General features: G+C 40.5%; 1 protein-coding gene across 2 annotated transcripts; it reads right to left on the bottom strand.

Annotated features, from left to right (window-relative positions):
• Positions 1-1,083: 1,083 nt before the first annotated feature.
• gphna (gephyrin a) lies at positions 1,084-22,034 on the bottom strand. Of its 2 annotated transcripts, none has more exons than XM_026354208.1 (24): positions 21,822-22,034; positions 18,543-18,621; positions 18,405-18,462; positions 18,072-18,164; positions 17,867-17,961; positions 17,714-17,780; positions 17,305-17,598; positions 14,241-14,336; positions 12,519-12,656; positions 10,243-10,285; positions 9,876-10,025; positions 9,558-9,650; positions 9,339-9,394; positions 8,273-8,392; positions 8,090-8,148; positions 7,845-7,998; positions 7,596-7,717; positions 7,076-7,163; positions 6,893-6,966; positions 6,658-6,722; positions 4,827-4,930; positions 4,286-4,382; positions 3,536-3,674; positions 1,084-3,447 (listed from the first exon to the last, which is right to left on the bottom strand). In XM_026354208.1, exons 1-23 carry the CDS (start codon positions 21,913-21,915, stop codon positions 3,541-3,543), a joined length of 2,373 nt encoding a protein of 790 aa, XP_026209993.1. In that variant the 5' UTR covers positions 21,916-22,034; the 3' UTR covers positions 1,084-3,447; positions 3,536-3,540. The 2 variants fall into 2 exon arrangements, with proteins under 2 accessions (XP_026209993.1, XP_026209995.1); XM_026354210.1 differs by having other exon boundaries at positions 9,888-10,025; positions 21,822-22,033.
• Between the last annotated feature and the right edge of the window lie 669 nt (positions 22,035-22,703).

Here is a 22,703-nt window from a genome sequence, read left to right as displayed (position 1 = left end):
CTGAGTTATAGCATGTCAACGCATTCAGTTTCTTTCGTTCATGTTTGTGTGGTTTGATGGGTGAGAACTGGAACAAAAAAAAAATAATAATAAATAAATAAAAAAAAAAGGAAGTGGGCTCCTGATTGGCCAAAAAGAAGCCTGCCTCTGAGACTAGCTGTTTCTAGAATTCTTTGGCTACTCAGAAAAATGTAGAATATTATTATTTGTCAACAAATTCCTTGAAAAGACCAAAACCAACAAAAAAGGACCTGATTGACAAGTACAGTGCGTACAGTATGCTGCGCTCATTGTCGTCCAAATCAAGGCTAACTAAATAAAAACACAGCAGTAGGCAGAGCTGCACTAGGATGACTTTTTTTTTTTTTCCTGCTACAAACACACACAGTGAAGTTTATTTCAGCAATCCCACATAAGTCCTATTCCTGCCAGAAATACTCCACTGAGTGCCAAATGTGGATTAATCCGCTACTAGAAATGCAGTTTACTTCTGTTTGAGTAGTTTGTTTAAAACCTACAGTGCCCAGCTGTTTTCTAAATTATTGAGCCTTTTTTTAATTACAGTCAGACATGTTTAAAAGAATAGTTTAACATTCCGTTAAAAATGTGTATTTACTTGCTTCCTAAGAGTTCGATTCAAATATTTCTTCAATCTGTCTACTTAGTGTGAAGCAGGTCTGTCCGACAGCAACACGTAACTGTTGAAAACATAACTATGATGCAGATTTTGTTCCTTTGGGATAAAACCTAAATGATTGGACAGACCTGATACTCAAGCAGGTGAATAGTTTTTCGAACTTTTACTATTCCTTCGGGACCAGACTAAGCCACGGCTGGTTTTGGTCTTTGTCAATGGATATTCTTTAATAGTCTTCTAATTTGGGGAAAAACCATCACAGACCTTTTGGTGGGAGAGCTTTAGTTATCTTCACTCTTTATTATTATTATTATTATTATTATTATTATTGTTCAGCCGTTTCTTTGGTCTTTAACTGTTCCTCAATGCTTTGTCGTAGAAACGTCATTCAACTTTCTAAACGTGTCTTCTGAAGGTGACGCATGCGATTACTTTTTACATATTCAACTCTCCAATTTAAAATTTTATTTAAATGTTTTCTTTCTTCTTCTTTTTTTAAAGGCCGTCTATGAGAGTCGCCGCTCAACTTCCCTCTCTTCCTCGCACTTCAGACTATGTTTCAACTTTGTCAGCTTCTTTGCATCTTTTATACTTATAGATTTTGTTTTCGGTACTTTTTTTTTTTTACTCCATTTTCAACTTCTCCATTGGTTTGAATGATGAATGTCGGCACAGCTAGAGTGGATGGTGTCACAGGTTAGCGCGGAGAGGCAGATTTTTAAAACCTAAATCTTTCATCCAAGTTTCTGACCAGCAAGCTGAAGGAACCACTTCTCTAACTCCTTCCTGTGACCACAATTTTCATTCCTCAAACATAAAATCCACACGGGCGACTCTTTAATCTATCCTGTCTCAGAAATCACGTTTTTTGGAAGTAGGATTTAAGGTATTACCAGAAACCTCTTTTTGAGAGGTCTGATGGGAAACAACCGTGTTAAGCTGAGCTCTGTCAAACTACTAACACAGCTGTGGATCAACAGGTAGAGGGGTCCACCACCAACCAGGAGGTCGGGGTTTAATTCCCAGCTCTAACCACCTACATGTGTCAAAGTGTCCTTGTGCCTGTGACTGGTTGATTGTACAACTTTACAAGAATATCCAGAATTATTCAGTTCGATTCCCAGTTCATCTGTACCCCCCCCAACTCCAAGAATTTATGTTATCAAGTCATTTATAGTAATATGAGCTCACATAAATGACCTTGCAACTTTCAAAATAGAAGTCTTCTTTAATAACAATAAGAATCCTTTTTTCACAATAAAAGCCCTCGTACCTAAGATCTAAAAGAAAAAGCTTAGTGGCTTGATTTTTCAAAGTATTAGCACCAGTTAGCAAAATGACAGTGGGAAGTACACAAGATTTTCAAACTAAAAGCACATGAAATGTTAAAATTCCTGTTTCTCAGCTGTTTTTGTTTCTCCTTCTTCTATCATTTACGATCAACTTCTTCTCTTTCACTGGCTCATGCTTTTATTTCGCCTTCTTTTTAAGACCGTCTTTCTTTTCTTACAGCTTTTTCTGTTCTTGATTTTTCGTTTCACCTCTTTTCCTGCCTCACCATTGTCCATCATTTTTATTATTTGTCAACTTTTTCTTATGGTCAACATTTTATCTTTTTGAACTTTAAGTTTCAGTTTAAAAACCTTTTCCTCTTGTCAACTTTTCTATGTGATGTTCTTTTAGATAAGAACTTACAATAACTTGTCATCGGTCAACAGCTTCTAAGCGATCGGCATCTTTTCGAGAACAGATCAGCTCTCCCACATAATTTTTTCAGAAATTGCTTTCTCTAGTTATTTTGTAATGTGCTTAAGCTCATGTAAATCAAACAGAATTTGAATGCAGGGTTGTGGTGATACTGTCAGTGTGGCCCACCTCTGATACGAGTACAGATAATAAAAGTTATTATAGATTGTATTATAATGATGAAATCCAGCAGATGTTATTCCAGCGTGGTGAAGGAGGACTTACTTCCTGCCTCACCCTGCCGTAAAGCTGAGTTTCATGGCTTTCGCTGAGAGTCATGATGAGTTTCAGTTTATCAGGATGGGTTGAAGGTGTTACATCGGGATAAAAAATAAATACAAATACTTGTATCTTTTTTTTCTTCACGTTTGGCAAAAAAAACCAAAAAACTACCGTACTGGCACAAACTATATCAGCAGCTTCAATCAAAAGATGACTTTAGTTCATATATCTCTTGATGCTGATGTTAGAGGGTCAGTGTGTTCCAGGGGGAGAGGTGGTGATGCTGAAGGAAGGGGGTTATCAAGGAGTTTCTACATCTGGATACAGGATGTCAGAGCAGAGAAGGATGTAGAAAAAGTAGAAGAGAAAGGAGTGGGAGGGAAAAGGAAAATAAAGGTCAGGAGGAGGGGAGGGAAGTCTCTACATCTCTATGTATCTACCAGGGAAAAATGGCAAATGCACAAAGCAAATGAACAGGAGAGAAAAGGGTATGGTTACTACTAAGATGAGAATATTCAATCGGAATCATGATAATAATAATAATAAATAGAATATTAATTAAGAATATTAATAATCATTATCATCAGGATAATAATAATATTACAGAATAAATCTCATATTTTATATTTTTTTTCACATTTTCTCTCCATTGAAATACAATGATCTCCTCAGAGCAGACCAATGAGGATTCAGCCTGCGCTGGCTCCGATTGGCTGTTGCATATGACATCACAGCTAATGGCGACCAGGTAGACATGCATCACTTCCTGCCCCCACCCATTTCCTGTCCAGACAGGAAGTCCTGGCACTGCCTTGGTAATCGGTAGCGAGTGAAACTGAAGTCTGGAGAGAAAAGACAATTTCCTCTCTTTATTACAAAGGACATTAAACAGACAGGTGCTGCAGGCCACTCCAACACGGTGTGACGTACCTGCATCATAGCCGTCCAATGACCATGACATCCACAACCTCTCCCTTATGCAGTTCCACATACTGCTCTGTTTTTGGAGGTAACATCAGCAGGCCGTTGGCGCTACGCATTGACATTAGCCTGCTGGATACCTGGTTACCTAGAGAGAGAGGGACAGTGGGAGTGAGTTAGTGTATGTGTGTGTGTTTTAATACCATTGTTAGACATTATGAGGATTTTAGCTAGTTCCACAACTTTTAGAATTAGAATTAGGTTTAGGTTAAGAGGGTACAGGATGTATTATCCCAGGGGGTGTCCTCACAAAGATAGAAGTAAAAACTCGTGTATGTCTATAGCTTCCGTAACAAAGTCAGGATAGAGGTGGCTCTCCATAACGAACTAGTACGCCTCCGCTGAGTGAAGTTTCAGTTTACACGTATGTCTGTGCAGACTTGTAGGTTTATGCCTGAGTCCAAGTGGACATTTGAGTCAGATGTTTCTGAGGCATACCAGAATAGGGACATTGACATTTAGTCGCAGTAACCTTTGACCTTTCACTTTTGACCACTAAGATCTCAGGGAAGGTCCTCTACTTCCACTTTCACCCACAACCACTACTTCTGTATTTAGAAAATTTATAATAAAAAAAGAACAGGGGACACCCGTCAGCTATCAAAGGACAGGAATAAAACAAGCTAGCATCTCCTCAGTTTTATTAAGGCTGAAAGAGTTTTGCCTCAAGTGTGTGTGTGTGCATGTGTTCACGAAGACCTGTGCTCTGTGCCCAGGGTAGCGGCTCCTGGTGATGCCAGGTGAGGATACAGCGGTGGTACTCTGGTCTGGGATCCAGCTTAACATCACAGGAAAGCTGAAATGCCATCACACAAACACACACACACACACACACACACACACAGAGATGTTTACTGACAGAGGTAAAATATATACTGTATAATATATATAATATAATAATAATATACTGTAATATGTCCAAATCACTTGCTTCACACTTCGGACTAGTTCAGTTGTTAAATGGCACATGATGAGATGAGATCAGACCATTGTGATGTCTTGTTTAAACAAACAATACGTGACGTGTTAATTAGTAAGCTTTAGAAGTGTTGGTACAGCTGTTCGTAGAACAGTTATTATCATATGCCAAAATATTACAAGTCTGTGCTTCAAGATACTGCACTGTAAGATTCTTAGTGATCCAGGTGATGGTTTTCCCCAAGTGCTTGGAACACCTTCTTTAGTTCCAATTTAACAGTGTAACATTGTCTTCCTTGCTGTGGGTGTGGGTGTCTCTTACCCTAGCTTTGATAATAGTGGGCCTAGGGTCCAGAATACCCTGCATCTTCCTTAGAGCAGGAATCACAAACAGGTTACATGTCACCACTGCAGACACTGGGTTACCTAAAAAACACAAAACAACACAACACTAGGTTACTGCAGTGGAAAAACTGCATCATTACTAATTACTTACATGCTTACATAATCACTATACTGCTCAAATAAAACTGAAGGGAGTGTTACTCAGGCAGGCAGTCCAACTCCTCTAGGATGGTACCGCAATACATGCTATTGCCAGAAGGTTTGCCGAGCCTCCCAGCAGTATTAAGAGCATGGAGGAGATTCCAGGAGACAGGCAGCTACTCTAGGAGAGCTGGACAGGGACGAAGAAGGTCCTTAACTCATCAGCAGGACCAGTATCTACTGCTTTGTTCAAGGAGGAACAGGATGAGCACTGTGAGAGCAAAATGACCTCCAGCAGGCCACTGGTGTGAATATCTCTGCCTAAACAATCTGAAACAGACTTCATGAGGGTGTCCTCTAGTGCAGACCTGGGCAAATTAAGGCCCGCGGGCCACATCCGGCCCTTTGTACGTCCCTGTCCGGCCCGCGTGAGGCCAATCATAAACACCATAAATTAAACTTTTTTTTTAACTTTTATTTTGACATTTTATTTTGAAAAGCGTTACGTCGCTACGTATGCACGTCGTAGACGTAGCACCTTCACTCGCGTATACACGTGTGTGAGGTGGAAAGTATTACAAGTTATTGTTTGTGGAGATTAACAAGTTAAAAAATAAATTGCACTGGTTCAATAATTGTTTTTCTTATTTAACCAATAGACCACAGTTTCACATAACCTAATATACATATTTACAGAGTGCTTTATTCTTCTGATTATCAGTACCAGGTATTCAAAATATTTAATTTAAGTATTTTACAATGAAAGAAAGTTGGTGGCCCTCTGACACAATTCAGGCTTCTCATGTGGCCCCTGATAAAAATTAATTGCCCACCCCTGCTCTAGTGGGCTCTATGCTCTCTGCCTGGCACTGTGGAGCTCGATTGGCATTTGCCATAGAACAACAGAATTGGCAGGTCTGCCACTGGCATCCTCTGTTTTTCCCAGATGAGAGCAGGGTCATTATGAGCACATGTGACAGATGTGAAAGGGTCTCGAGAAGCCACTGAGAACATTATGCTGCCTGTAACGTCGTTCAGCATGATGTTGTCAGGCATGCTTTCTAGCAAGCGGGGGCCATACAAACTAGTGAGTACCATTTTAAATTGCAATTAAATCTCAGGAAAATGGAAAAATTTTTTTTCACTTTGATTTTCAGGGGATCCTTTATTCCTTATATTATATCTGTTATATTTGTCTAATTAAACTGTTCATAAGCAGCAGGTGTGATCAATACAACTGCTGCTGAAGATGGAATATCGAAACATTGTCAACTCTTCAATTCACCATTTTCTTACTACCAACAGCAGAAAAATTAGAATAATAAAGAATGCAGGAGAAGAACAAACAGACAAACTTTGACAAGAGACATAGCTATACACACATCTGATGTCCCCGAGCTATCCCAGTCTGAGTTCAAGCGCGTCAAAATGCTGTTCATGCTAGTTCATGCTAATAGAAGAGAGGATTAAACAATAATCGTGGTTCTCCAAAGATAATATACATGTTATTGTTGTTGTTGTTATTAAGCCAACACAAACTGTGAGAACTAGAGTGTCAAAAAACAGACTGGCTGACTGTCAGGGAACCTGAGGACTGGACAACAAGGAGATACACACTTACTGACAACACCCAAACAACACACACACTCCAGGCAAAAATACAGTACCTGGCAGAGCAAAGATGAGTTTGCGTGCTCCGTCAATGTCAACTGTGGCAAAGGTAGTAGGAAGACTGGAGGAAAGAAAAACACTGAGGTTTTAGCTTCAGTAGTTGTGATAATATCACATTAATATGACAGTAATGATAGTATTAATAGTGGTATTAATACAAACAGTTGTAGCTGTATAATCTGTGGTAACAGCAGCAGTAGAATTGATGTCAGTACTGGACATACTACTTACCCTGGCTTCATAAAGACTCGTCCAAAGTGGATCTGAGCATGAAGGTCAATATCCAGCACCTGCTTTAGGTAATCCTGACAGACACACAGACAGAACGTGACGAACACTAATGCAGCTGTAGCAGAAGAAGCTGCTAGCTTTCTCATTAAAGTTAAAGGAGATGGCTCATAAGAGAAAAATTACCTTCTCTCCCATGGACACGCCCCCTGAGGTGATGATGACATCAGCGCGACTGATTCCCTCATGAAGAGCGGAAAGCAGGTCGTCAGGGCTGCAAAAACAAGCATGACACATCAAAGTCAGTCTACTAATCACAGGGAGTGTTATTAGGCTGGTCTGTGGAGGAGCTCGGAACAGTAACCCTGCTCGAATGTTAGAGAGTGAAGATGAGAGCATTTACCAGGCAAAGAGGTTTGAAAAGAGGCCGAGCAAATTGAATTATGGAACAAGATGGGTGGTCAGGGTATCACTGACTCTGTTGCCCCAGTTTTCACTCTTGTTTTTCAAACTAACATTTGAATTTGCTCTCTTGCTAGTCACTGGTTGGACTGGTCAAACAGGACAGGACACATTTTTGCCCAAACCTATAAATACTCTTGCAAAAATGTTATTTAAATAACATCGTTTAACATACTCTTTTGAATGTGTGTCAAAATATAAATATAAGAAAGCAATTTGCTGTAAGAGGCTAAAAAACTCTTACTTGTCTCCAACAATGCCCAGATTGATGGTGGGGTATCCATGTTCCTGAATGGTGGCTAGAAGAGTGGAGCGGTTTGAGTCCCGGATCTTCCCTGGGTGGAGGTCATCCTCTGGATTCAATAGCTACACAAACGCGCGCACACACAGATTTGATTAGTTGGCATTTATGATTCAGGAGCTAGTTAAAACTTACAAGAGCATATGTCAAAAGAAAAGTCGGAGTGTATTTGTGAACTGTGTGTGCATGTACCTCGTTTCCAGTGGACATGACAGCCACCACAGGGAACTTGTGCACGCTGACCTCTGTGACTCCCACTGTAGCCAGCAGGCCGATCTCTGATGGGCCCATATGTGTTCCCTTAGCCAACACACACTCCCCTCGCCTGATGTCGTGACCTATAGGCCTGAGGAGCCACACAAACGTGTTTAAGAAGAGGAGCTTTGAACGAACTGACAGACTGACTTTATTTAATTTATTTAATTTTATTCTATTACCTGATGTCCTGTCCGGGACGAGCCTGGACCATAATCCTCACCTCCAACTCCTCTGTGCCCTGAAAACACAGACACAAACGTTACATACCTACTTCTGTACCAAAACTCCGCAGTGAGGACATTAACTAGGACAAAAATGAAAAGTAAACAGTATTGAAGGTAACACACAACTGTTCAACTTACATCTTCAGACTCCCTCAGCAGCTCTGTATCTTCCACTTGGACTACAGCGTCAGCCCCACATGGAATGGGAGCCCCGGTTGTCACCCTCATCACCTGACCTGGCATCACTGTATGGGTGGGCTGCGCGCGCACACGCACGCGCGCGCACACGCACACACACACACACACACACACACACACACACACACACACACACACACACACACACAAACATACGTTTTTTAAATCTTTATAGTTACTGTATATTTATTTTAACATTAAATGAGCATTAATAAGTAATTTTTACCCGTTAACCTACACTCAATCAGACAATTAACCTCAAAGATACAACATCTTCAACTTCTTCTGAGTGTTCTCAGCAATTCTGTGGTGTCAGCAATGAAACGGACCACCGGGACTTGTTTGTAGATTTGACTTCATACAGAACATGCGCTGATAACAGCAACGCCGTCTTTAAACAGATACCAAAGAGAAAAAGTTTCTCTGGTCTGATGAAACAAAATGCAAATCATTGGGACAATCAGACTAGCCAAAACTCAAACCTCCAGCATCGGAGCTACAGTATGTTGTGAAGCAAATTTTGATATAGTGGCCAAACCGCGTTACTGCAGTTTAGAAGAACTGTAGGTTAATGATAATTTACTCCAATAATGTGTGTGGGGAGCGAGAGCAAGAGAGTAGGTTGCTTATTAGCTATGGTACTGTGATAAACATGCACAGCAGCATTCACTCAAAAGGAGTCATTCACCCCCTTTCCCTAGTTGCCCTACCAAAATCTCATGCCACCACATGTTCATTTTTCTAGATCTGCCACTGGTGCTTGAAACATTACAATAGGGCTCACTGCATGTCTAAAGTGATCATTAGAATCGTAACAGGTAATGCTACTACTAGTAAAGCATGGTTCCTCACAGTAGATAAGTTGTTGGAATCTAACAACTAGTCCTGTTTGGATTAGAAGAGGTTTTAATAGTGTGTTAACAGTGTGAGCAGCTGTATTGCTAAACTAATTGTACAAAGAGCGAAGGTTCGATCTCGACAGTAGCATTAGTGTATTAGAGCTGACCTGTTGTCCTGCCTGCGATTCTCCTACGATGAAGCGATCTCCTGGGCCGTCAGCAGCTACACCAAATGACAGTTTAAGTGTAGTTATCTGTTTGAAGAATTAGCTCATATATAAATAAAATAGATAGATGCAGGTGTTCTACAGCATTATTCACAGATATGGTTCTACATTTCTTAAGGGTACCTCCTGTAGAATATGCAACAGTGCTGGTGCTCTCACCTCGTACAGCATAGCCATCTTTAACAGAGGCAGGGAATGGAGGAAGGTTGTCTTTGGCATAGATGTCCTGAGCGAGCACTCGACCCAAACCGTCTGCAGAGAACAGCCCAAACCAGTTCAGTCTAGTGCTAACCACAGTGCAACAACAAACCTTTCATTACAGACATAATGATAATAAGGTAATGAGCATTTGAGCACCATACTGCTTCAGTTCACTTCACTGTGTTCATACAACAGCACTAGACAACAAAGTCAAACAGAAGACAGAGGAACATACTGCACACACACACATACATGTACACACACACACGCACGCACCTGAAGGCTCACCTCTGTAGTTAATGACTTCAATTCCCAGAATAGGTGTCATCTCTAGGACAGTGATGAAGGCTTTGTCCATTGACGTCAGTGGAAACGGAGACATGCGGTGACGACCTGCCACTTTACTGATGTCCACTGCACTGTGGCCTACGCAAACAAATACAAAATTATGAGAGAGCGAGTGTGAGTAAATTGTTAATGTGCTGCTATACGCAATACCATTAAAGTTTCTGCATTTTCCACGCTGATGCAAGTTGTTGTTGCAAGGCTGGCATGTTAATGAAACGCACACAAATACATTACACACACACACTCACACACACTCACTCACGCACGCAAGCACGCACACACAGTCTGAACTTACTGGCTCTTAGAATGTTCTCATTACTGCCACATCGTGACTGAACCTGTAGAGAGACAGACAGATATTCTAGATTTGGTCAGTGTTTGATGCAAATGTACTGTATGTAGGGAATGCCTCTCATGACCGGACAGTCTAAAGGTTTTCATGATGATATGTCTAGTAGTAGCAGCCAAGACATGAAAACAAAAATAACAGGAACTACAGCTGTGATGTCAAAAGCCAACACAGTAGCAGCTCTCTGTTTAATTCCCTGGACAGGAAGAGGACAGGAGTGTAGGCTTCCACTGCTATGTCAGCTGTTCTTTAATTACATATCAGAGTCAGCCGGTGTGTCCTTTCCACCTCTGTTACTGTATGTTGGAAATTCCTCTCCCTATTCACCTTAGTACAACTATGTATTACTCATTTCCATTTATCAGGTTTTCCCTCAATAGATCATGAACGCACGGTGTTAATACATGGAATAATCTTAAAAGTGGGTCGTTTTTAAATTGTTGCAGTGAACAGCACAAACCAAGGCTGATCTGCAGTGAAGGGTGATTCAAGACAGAACAGACTACTCTCACTTGCATTATAAATTCTACATAAAGCATGTTTCCACTGCCCTGATCCCATCAGTCATGTCATACTCACCCATTCCAATCACCTCCACCTTTTTGGTCTCTGTTAAGTTAACTTCCCACATGTTTCAAATTAAAAGCCTACAAAGGAAAAGCAGAGGTTGCCCATGTTGAATTTTAAGAGTGTTTAAAAATGTAATGACATTTTGCTATTTACTATTCCTTTTCCTTTTTATTCTGCTTTCCCAATTTAAGGAAGGTGTGCACACTCTCTATCTTCTCAACCTGGAGGTCTCTAATGTGTCTCTTCTCTGGAGTTTCCTATCCCAACCTGAGCTGCTCAGAAACACAGAGTGGAGTGGAACAGAGAGGATGTTATACAGTGTGTTACCCCACAACAATGCTTGTTAACCATACGCACAACAACAACCAGCAATGGAGACAGTATGACCATTTAATCACACAGCTGTTCAACAACCAGAACACAAACTTGAAACTGGAAATGTGACGCATTAAGGTCCCCTTTTTACCCCTAAACCAGTGGACGTGTCATTTGGTGCTCAGTATTCTAATTTTAGCATCATCAGAAACTCAGAGCTACATAGTGGTGAGTGTGACATGACTGTAATTAGTGCTTTGGAATCAAGAAAGCAGATAAACATTGAGGAAGTGTTTGTCTTTACACCAAACAGCATTGACAGCAAATTAAAGTGGGAGGCAATCAGAAAACATTTTACTAAAAATTAATTAACACTAAAATTGATTTATAAAAGAGACCAAACTACTAAATTAAATGATCACTTTGCAGTTTGGTTAAATAAAACATTTATAGTAACATTAACTGTATTCAACTACATTTTAAAGACAATTCCAGCATAATGTGAGTTTTTGCATTTCTTTCCCATTTCATCATTTGATATGCATTAAATCACCTAAATCAATCTTTACATGAACCACATACCACAACTGAAGATCTTTATATTTCAGTTTTGGCAAACCTCACAGTCTCATTCACTCCCATTCAATTCCAAACATCACACAGGTCCCGAGATTTTAAATTTGTTAAGTAAATGTAATTCATCACTTTAAGCAAAAGGCTGATAATCACGTTTTGCGATTGAGGATCGTTATATCTGATTGACTTTTATATTTAGCTATGTGTTGATACACTGTCCAGTATATACAAACCTCATTGCCAAAAATGTTGGGACTTTTTCCTTAATGCAATAATAAAAAAAAAAGTACTAAAATATAAACAAAAATTAAGAAAAATTTGAGAAAAAGCCCCAAGCGACCTAGAAATGGGGCTTGTACATTTGCGAACCAAACTGAGACAGGACAGGTGTGGTCTCCCATCCATAAAAACGTTGAGTGATCGCCTCTTCCTTACTGGGGGTTTGTTACAGTTTTTTGTTAAAAACACTTGGAAAAAAACCTACAGTGACAGAAAAAGCAAGGGGAATTAAGAAATTAAGCAGAAACTCCAATCATGCAGGAACTGTCCTTAAGGTTTAAACTGGGAACTCTCAAGACAATTTACTACGAGTACCAGCAGTAGTGGCACATTTACAGTTGGCATGCTCCAGATATTGCAAGGCATATTTTCAAATTTCATGCAATCAGTTTATTATGGTTGCAAGTGATTTTAATTCTCAGGGATTCTGGTTTCTTAGTCCTCATTTCTGTGTGCGTGCATGTATGAAAGTTTGTGTGTACCTTGGGTGTCGGGCATGAGGCGGTGGAAAGGCGGGAGGTTGCCTGTGTTGCCCGTGGTGACTCGGAAGGGGTGGAGCTTAAAGAGGCAGAATCTCGAGGAAGCACCTGAACGCCTCGAGAAATGATCGAATCCGGGATCTACACACACACACACACACACACACACACACACACAAACACACACACACACACACACACGAACACACACACACACACACACACACACACACATACACACTTCATACTAGTCAACAAATTTTCTTCAGTTGTTCTACTGTCAACTAAATTTGTGTGTCCAAGACACTTTTTGGTTTTTGGAATGCAATCCAAGCAAGCTTCACTTCAAATTTGGTAAAGCAACACATTTTTATAGCTGAAACAAATGAGGGAGGGGTTTACATTTCGTTTTCATACGTCTCATGTTGTATCCCTTAATAACTAATAGTACAAGAACACTGACTCTAAAGGTATCCATGTTTTTTATAAGATTACTAGTCCTCACATTTAACTTCATTTTATTATGTGTATAATGTCTTTGCTTAGAGAAGACAAAATTGAGATTTTAAACCTGTCTCTTTAGAAGATGTAGACTCACACTGCAAACGTAAACTGGAACATTTGTGTTAAATTAGGAACAAAGAAAGATTTTGTTATTAAGATAAACAGGGTAACTTGTTCATGTCTCTTCTTATATCGCAGTGGAACTGACTTAAATGGACTGTTTGGAAGGTATATAGTCATATTATGCTTTGGAAAACAGTTAACATATTGACCTGGGTTATAATTATTTTTAAGAACACAGCATGAAAGCCACTTTTTTGGGGGAAATTAACAGTATAGTATAGCTGATTTACACAAGTTTATTTGTAGGGGAACTACACTGGGTCAAAAGGGCTAGGGTAGAATGTCAAAACAATGACCAGTTCTCATATGATTGCCATGCTAATTGACTGGCATGGCACTGTATTACTTCTGATGCAAGTAGCCTAAAAAACATGCATTTCCAATGTTTAAAGGAGCAACATTTGATTTTTGTAGCCACATGGGGGCAGTGTAGGCCTATTTACACATCCTGCTGACATATAGAAACATAAGCATTTGTTTGATTTAACAACAGAATTTAATGATAACTGAGTCCATATCTGCTAGTTAATGTGATGAATGAAAACACTAAAGTTGTAGGGCAGAAAAAAAAAAACAAGAATTTAGTTAATTCTCTGTGGATTCTTCATTACATTTAACCCATCTCATTTTAAATAATAGTTATGTGATCAATTGTTGATCTAAAAAAAATTAAATGTTTTGAGCATGTAGGTATTTAAATCTTTGTGAAAAGCAGTGAACAATCGTAATTACTGTACATCCAGCAATTGCAATTTTCTCAACAACATGAGGTTCTAATCTGTAGTCAACAACATCTATGTAATTGGTGACTCTTGTGTAAAGGAGAAGGGGCCTCATATTGAATGAGGTTCATCTCGAAAATGCTTCATGCAGGTAACTGTGACTAAGCCCGCCTTTTTGAAGGTTTGAGTGTGACAACACCTTTAGATACATTTTAAACCAGCTGCAGAGAACAGGCTTGTGTCAGACAATCAACAATCAGATTACCGTAGTTAACTCAGTCAACCATGTATGAACGGTCCACCAGTGTGTAAATTAACAGACATGATCAACTGACCAATGGCAGGTGAAGTATGGATGAAAGTGTAATTGTCTCACCTGGTGATCATGAGTACAGGTGAAATGAGTGGGAAGGGCAGGTGTGTTTCCAGGCAGGTAGGGACCCCCTTTAGCCATGACCACAGCATGGCTTGTCTGATGGACACACATACATGCAGGCAAGTACAACACACAGACAGATGCATGTTGGCATACACAGGTGACCAAGATGAAATGTTTATGAAGTTACCAAAGTTGACATTTGAATGAAATACTAGCTACTCCATAAGGTGCTTGTAAGCATACTCAATATTCAAGCAAGTGATTGTATTCTTTAGTAACACCTCAGACCCCAGGAATTAACATATAAGCTGTAACTCATGTTGTCTTGTCATCACTGCATTTATACCTGGAATTAATAATAAATATCATCCTCTAAATTCTCCCTGTATTATATCCTCTATCAATATAGAAATTAGGTAGGCAGTGCTGGTTGTTTTTTTTCAACCAGGTCTTCACAAGGTGGGTGTCAAGAAAAGTGATCCTCTTGAGGGACTGCCACACCATGCAGAGAGTCACATGACAGCTCACATCACTGCTTGTGTCACTGATAGGATACAGTATAGGCTCTGTTAATTATTTGCACTCTCACTGCCTCCCTGCAGGCATCGCTTTAGATATGCTGCTACATTAGTAATCTTCAATTATTTCTTATTGTTGTACATTTAATTTGAAATTGATAAAATTACCATTTTGCCCATCTTCACTCAATAACCTGTAAGAACAAAGGGGAAACATAATTGCAGAAATATCTGCATCTGCATATGTATTAAAAATTTAAAGATAGATTCCAGTTTGTGCATGTTATTGATAAGTCTTCTATGCACACAAAAGTTAGTTACGGAGTTCCACAGGGTTCTGTGCTTGGACTAATTCTTTTGACTCTATATATGACCCCCTTCGCCAATATTATTATGAAACACGCTATACATTCTATCTTTATGCAGATGATACCCAGCTATATGTATCTATGAAACCAAAATTAACTAATCAATTAGTCAAACTAGAAATATCTAGAACTGCCTTCTTCCACCTGAGGAATATTAGTAAAATAAGGACCATCCTGTCTCAATGTGATGCGGAAAACCAAGTCCATGCATTTGTTAACTCCAGACTGGACTATTGTAATTCACTATTAATAGGATGTCACAATAATTCATTAAAAAGCCTCCAGTTAATCCAAAATGCTGCAGCCAGAGTTCTGAGTGGACTTAGAGAGATAGATCATATTTCTCCTACATTAGCTTCTCTCCATTGTCTCCCTGTAAATTCCGGAATTTTAAATTCTTCTCCTCACATATAAAACACTTAATGATCAAGTTCTATTGTATCTTAAACACCTCATAGTTCCATATCTTCCCAGCATAACTCTCCGTTCTCAGGCTGCAGGTTTACTTGTGGTTCCTAGAGTTTCCAAATGTAGAATGGGAGGCAGAGCCTTTAGCTATCAAGCCCCTCTCCTGTGGACCCAGCTCCCTGTTAAACTTCGGGAGGCAGACACCCTCTCTACATTTATGACTAGACTTAAAACTTTCCTTTTTTATTTAGCTTATAGTTAGAGATGGCTGAGGTGACTCTGAACCATCTCTTAGCTATGCTGCTATAGATTAGCCTCCTGGGGGCCTCTCTTGATATACTCGATGATGGGCTTTCTCCTCTTCGTCTCCCTTACTGGCCTTACCTGTGTCTGAGTGGGTTCTCTCCGGGTATTCAGGTAATGTTAGGTTAATTGTTGTTAATTGAGTAGGTGTCAATATGAGTGTGAATGTCTGTCTGTTTCTGTATGTTGCCCCTGCAAGGGACTGTCGACTAGCTGGGATAGGCTCCAGCACTCTCGTAAGCCTTGAGTGGACTAGTTAAGGAAATAGATGGATGGATGTTTTTTCCTCTCTCCTCTTTCCACTCACCCTAACTGAGGTAGATGGCCGCCCACCCTGAGCCTGGTTCTGCTGGAACCACCCCCCCCCCCAATACAGCGCCATAGGAAATAGTAACCAAGCAAGGCTAATTCAAATACAAATTCAATACAAAATGGATGCAGCCGACTCACCCTCTCTCAACAGCAAAACAGTAGCAGCAGACAGACAGTGTTCACTTATTGGATGTATGGATAAACAAAGAAGTCTCTCTCCTTGCTCCCATTCTTGGAGATTTTAACAAAATGTGGATTTTTTTTTTGTTTTTCACAGAGCAATCCACACGGAAGTGGGTAGACTAGTATATATGTGTGCACATGTGTGTATGTGAATAAAGTTCTGAACATTTGTGGCTATTATTTATGGTGTAGTGGACTGGATGGTGGTAAGTAGCATGTTTATTTGACCCCATTATAAATAAATGCAGCTTAGCTGTGTCTGCTGCCACCACAGTATCTCTCTGATCCTGCAGCTGTGTCAAAACCGGTCGTTTTCTATAGGATCTGTCTGCAAACATTTTCAACATTGCTGTTTACTATGATCTACACATATTTTTGGCATGAACAATTTACAGGCACATTTTGGGGAATCTATGTGTTTTTAAGTCCCATAGTAATATAAAAACAGCAATTATACAGCTTTTACATTTTGGTCTTACTCTTATTAGAAGAATTTTAATGTTGATGACATGTTGTGTGTGCTGTGACGTTATTGTTATAGCCGTATAGAATGCATGTGAGCAGAGCACACCTATGGACAGAGCGCAAGGCAGCTTTCCGACAAACAGCTATTTTTCATTGAGGAATGGAAATTCTCACCGTTCCACCACATTGTGGTGTGCAACATGAACCATCATGCCTGTAAATGTGATTGACCCAGAATCAGATATCTGGTCATGGCCGATTAGGATTAAAACAGGTAAATTCCAATTTTACAAAGTCATTATGAATTACTGAGTGTAGCTTGATGGGCGATAATGGCTATTTTATCCGTTTAAAATTAAATTTACAACACAATAAAAATCGTCTGCACATTTTAAGCTGTGTTTCTGGTTTTGCCATAGCCTCTCTGGCCAGATTGTGAGACATAAGACATGAAAGCCTCTGTAGGCTAGCACTAGTCTTGGTCTCGTCCAGTCAACTGGTTACCTTGGCAGCGATGGCAGCTGCAGTGATGTGGGAGGAGCCGTGCTGGTGATGGTGGTGGTTGTGCACGTGTCGACCTCTCCTGCGGCCATCTTCCTCGTCCTCCTCTTCCTCACACTGGGTGCCGCGCTCCATGGTGTGCGTGTTGGCGTGAGTGTTGCTGTGCGTGTTCGCCAGCAGGGGGGAAGGTGAGGGCAGCTGCTCTAAGGCGGCGTGTGTGGATTTAACCCTGACCGTGGCCTCACGTAGCAGGTCAATGGCATGAGGCAGAGCAGGCAGGATGAACTGAAAACACTCCTAGAGATGACAACAGAATTTAATTTTAACTGGAGTTAAAGCTAGTAAATGTCATAATAACTAATGGCGTAGTGTAGGTATATTACATAAATATAGTCCTGAGTAAGTACCATACCTGAGAGCCCTTCTTGCTCCCTGGCAGGTTGATTATCAGAGTTTTACCACGAATACCACACACTGGCCTGAAAACAGTGAGGTAGAAATCTGATTAGAGCAGGAGTGATGAGAGTACACAAACGAATCTGGTAAGAATTAAACAGATTAGCACCTGGACAGCATGCCTAGTGGTGTAACATTGAGTGATCCCATCAGCATGGCCAGAGCCATGCCTGGGGCCTCTCGCTCTATCACCTCTCTGGTGGCCTGAGGACAATCACAAGGACTCAGTTAAATAATTTCAAACACTTATTTTGTTCCAAATCTTTTCTACTTTTCTTTAAGGATGTATTCTTCAAGTGTCTGCAAGTGTGTACCTCAGGTGTAACATCTCGCGGTGCAAAGCCAGTTCCACCAGTAGTGAGAATCAGATTCAGCTCTTGTTCATCGCACCATTCCAAAAGAGTTTCCTGTATGTAAAACATACAAAGTAAAGAACTGTACCATGTATCCTCTTCACATAGAATACTACGGACCCAACAGGCAGCAATAATGGATCAAGACTATTCATTTAAAGAAAGACCTGCCCTGGTCAAGACAGTCCCTACCAGCACCAAGATGCTGTAAAGCCCAGACTGTTTTCACAGCATATTAGTATACAGCTCTTCATCTCAGGAGTAATTTGGTGAAGTTAGCACAAGGACACGTACCTTGATTTCATCAATCTCATCTGGAACGATCTTGTAGGCTGCTATGACTCCTCCCAGCCTGCAGGAGGTGACAGGGTTAGTTAGTGTAATGTGAGTGTACATTGTGTGACAACTTGAGTGTACAGGTTATAGACTCACAGTGAGGGATCATGGACCAGGTCTTTCAGGTTGACACCACTCCTGTCTTCAGCCAAGTTCTTGAAACAGCTGTCACTGACTGAAAGAAGAGAGGTTCAGGTTATAGAACAAACAGCGTGGATTTCCACTGATAACATACTTAAAATAATGTTGAACCCTGACACAGTGACCGCATGTCAAGAAAGAAAGTACAACAACACAAAGGTAAATTAGGCTATTGGCTTTGGCACACAAACTATAACCAAGCCATGTAGTGTTTTGGAAATCTCACAGTTAAAAATTAACTTGTCAGTGCTCTGTGAAGGTAAAGAAGTCCAAAAGTCTGAGACCACATCAAAACCACATTTCCATGTGATTTTGAAAAATTGTTGAACTGACCATGTAAACTTCTTTGTACAATAGGTCAGCTCTCCCCGAGTTCTATCCATCAAGTGTCCAGTAGAACACTGTTTAATAAGTAGAACTGTGAATGTGGGAAACACTGCATCAGAGCTAACTGAAAGTGTCAGAAGTCAAGTCAAATTTAAGCAAAAATGGACTTTCTCATGTCAAACCATGACTAAACTCTAAGGTTTCCAAGGGATGGTGCAGGGCTCTAAAATGATTAGTGGAAACTGATTTAGTTGTAGCCAAAGCACAGTCAGTCAGATAAAAAGTCGAAATACTAGAAGACTCTCACCAGCACCCATACTCAACAAGGACATTTCTTAGCCACAGAGACATGTTTTACACATATTCAACACTGATAGTAATGTATTAATCTTCTACTTTTGGCCTGTAGAATTTAAGTCAATCCTACATTTTTCATCTTGTCAATAATTTCTATAAAATTGTCACAACTTTTTAGACAGAGATTGCCATAAACCTATGGCAGTCTGAAGTCCAACAAAATACAGCTCTACTAATCTTTTAACATAGCTACAAGCATCCCTGTTTTAGAAATGTGATCTTTACATGACATTGTCTGTTATGCACACACATACACTGCAGTTTGCTTTCAAAACACTAATGACAGAGGAGCAGAGTATTTATATTACTAGTTTTGCATTTTCAATGTGATTCGCATTTAGGTTTTGTATGTCAAGTACAACATGTTGTGATAAGACATTAAGGACAAGAACAGCTACAATGTGCAGCTCCAAGGTCTGCGGAGTTAACAGGTTAGGGTTTGGGTAAGATTTGGCAGCAGCCCTTTGCAAATCTCTGTGTTCCTCCCCCAACATCTTTGGAGAGGATCTATAACATGTTGAACATAATACACAACAAGTCTGCTTCAGTATTAATCATGCTGTAAGTGTTGTTTCTCATGTAACATCTCAGGTGGCTGATCTCAAATATAAAACAATATCAAAACCTCACAGTCCTTCAGCTCCAACACCCAAAGCTATCTGTTCACCTTTAAACTGAAAGGAGAAACAGAATTGAGGCAGCAACATCACCATCTTTGGTGCCAGTATAAAAGAAGGAAAACAGCTTAGTATGTTATGTATTCACGTATCTTAGAAATAAAAAATGTATTATTTTTTTTCATAGAAAGTCTTCCTTCTAATTCCATCTTCCATTCTGCTGCACAATAAAAACTATTTTTATGCTTTTCCACATCAATTACAGCCTTCTATTTTTAATGTTAATTTCTAATTTCAACAGTCACAGTTTAGCTAACCATAAACCCATAAACTAAAGATAACTCACACCATTCAGCCACAACATTAAAACTACAATATTCCCTGAAACACAAGGCCTGGCAGTGTCATTATAAAACTACAAGCACTGTTCCAGATCTTACCAGTCATGCAGAAATAATTGAAGTTTTCCAACTAGTTGGAAAAAACTGGGGAGGGGAATTTCTTTGCACTGACGGCAGCGTCATTCAATTAGTCTGGATCACAAAAGCTTTGGACTGCACCTTTGTGCTTTATGAGGTTTTGATATATATTTCTATTTTTAAATATTCAAAAAAGTTGCATGTGTTGTGGTGGAAAGGGATCAGTGTGGGAATGAGTTAATGTTGTGGCTAATCAATGCACATCAAACAGCCCAAACCCATATTTAAGCAATAGCTGAGCAGCTCCAATAGCCAGAAAATGGTGTTTCTTTCCAGATCAGAGACATATATAACCTTCTCTCCAATGCACTTAAAGGAACCACATTCACCAGTCAACCCAACCGTGTCTGGGTTTTCCTGGGGGCCCCAGATCACTAAATCCGCCTCTGGAACGTGTGTAAACATGTGACATGTTGGGGTTGTCAGCTGGATGGACAGCAGGGTTAGCTGCTGTTAGCCGAGATGCTAGCTTATCAAACCACGACAGACTTCCCAGTCTGCTCCTGGCTCGCATCCTTTTAGCATTAGTCTCACGTCTCCCCCTGCCTGTGCTGACTGTCACACGACTATATACTGCTCCCAACGCTCCTCTGCACGACTCACAGGCGAACATCAGCTGAGCTAATTAAAGAAGCTGCTCAGACAATCTGCACCACAGAATTCATGTCGCCTCGCTGCTGCGCCTCGTTTTCCAAACGCACGATTTTTGATTAATGCATGTACTTAAGTGCGTTAAACAAAAACTCAGGAATTAAGCCCACGTCCAGTGGCTGTCAAAGGAGCCATACACGAAATGTTAATTAAAAGCACCCCCCCCCCCCAACAGAAACCAGCATTTTGGATACGCTGAGACACATGAATTATGCAGCTGATGTAGGCTCGATAGCGCTAACATTAGATTGCTAGAAAATATATCGTTAAGTTGCGTCAAGGTTGCAACATGCAGCGCAACCACATCGGAAAAAGGAAGGCACGGCTTTCAAAATAAAAGCACCAATATTCGGTAAAAAGTGCTTACAGAGCATGCTCACCCAGCAGTAGGAAACCTTATTTTGAAATTTTTCATGGCCGTTCTTCTAGCTGGTGTCTAACTTGACGCTACAGAAATTAGCTCATTTTACTGTCATGTCTATCTAGTACAACACTAAACATGACAGCCAGTGTTCACATGTGCATGTAGACGTTTCAGATTTCAGTGCGGCATTGCGAATATGGCTGTTACACTGCAAATTCCACATCTGTCCGACCTGTCAAGGGGCGAACAGCTAACGTTAGTGCAATGACAGTCAACGGAACCGGTTAGCCTTCTGGCTAGCGTTAAGCTAGCTCGCTCTGCAGCGAAGGCAGCTCGTATCGTGACACCGACGTGCGCAGGCGACCAACAGCAAAACGGCACAGAGAAGCGATTAGGTAGCCCCCCTTTATATCGCATTTAGTCAAGAAAGGCTCCTTACCCGTGAGAATCCCCACTCGGGTCTGATGGTCGTGGTTGGTGAGCACCATCCCGTCCGCCGCCATGTTTACAACCTCTGCACTGTGACTGCACATACATAGAAACAGTGTGGTGGTGTGCGGGCTGCTGCTGCTGCTGCTGCTGCTGCTGCACCTCTGGAGGACGTGTGTCCTTTAGAGTAAGTGTCCTCCAACTATCAGGGAAGATCTGGGGCCACCCCCCCAAAAAAAAAAAAAAAAAAAACACTGCTACAGACTGTCGCCTCAGGTGTAGTATTGTGTGGCAGTCCCAGACTAGATTCAGATGGTTGATCATCAGCTGGGAGTCTTATAAGTACACTTTGGACAAGGTGGGATCTCAACAAAATGTCTTCACCATAAAACATTATTTCTTTTTTACATTTATGGGAATGTAGACATTTGGCCCTTTACCAGAATTAAATAGCCTAACAGACATTTTCACTCATACTGTGGCCCAGGGGTAAATCCACAGGGGGAAATAGGGGGTGGCTGCCCCTCTCTAGTAGGGTAGCTCATTCTGTCAAGTAGGAAATATCTATCACACCGTACTACTACCTCTTTAAATGAGGTTAAAAGTAATTTGACCTTACTGACCTTAAAAGACTAAAAAACATCAATCATATACAATATGACACAACCAACTGCTTTATTCACAGTAGCTGTATTCAGTAATTGTGTAACAGCAAATTATGTTACAACAGTCAACAAGAATGAGTTGCACATGTTAATTTAAGTGACCATGGCTTATATTTGATTTTGGGGCTTTATTGATACAAGATTTTGTAATTTTCAAGTAAAAAAAGTGCAAATTGTGTTCTGATTGGCCGGCTAGTGTAGGTGAAAGACCACAGCTGGAACACAAA

This window comes from Anabas testudineus, chromosome 12, assembly GCF_900324465.2.
Source record: "Anabas testudineus chromosome 12, fAnaTes1.2, whole genome shotgun sequence".
NCBI classification, from domain to species: Eukaryota; Metazoa; Chordata; class Actinopteri; order Anabantiformes; family Anabantidae; genus Anabas; species Anabas testudineus.
The sequence above is the reverse complement of the archived record's forward strand: the minus strand, read 5'-3'. Positions and strand labels throughout refer to the sequence as shown.

Bases quoted from the DNA above. Each gene is read 5' to 3' on its own strand.
- gphna (XM_026354208.1), bottom strand. From the start codon at position 21,915: ATGTGCAGTCACAGTGCAGAGGTTGTAAACATGGCGGCGGACGGGATG. The intron at 18,622-21,821 runs GTAAGGAGCCTT...CTCTTCTTTCAG, and splicing joins CCGAGTGGGGATTCTCACGG to TCAGTGACAGCTGTTTCAAG. The intron at 6,723-6,892 runs GTAAGTAGTATG...TCTTTCCTCCAG, and splicing joins CGAGTCTTTATGAAGCCAGG to TCTTCCTACTACCTTTGCCA.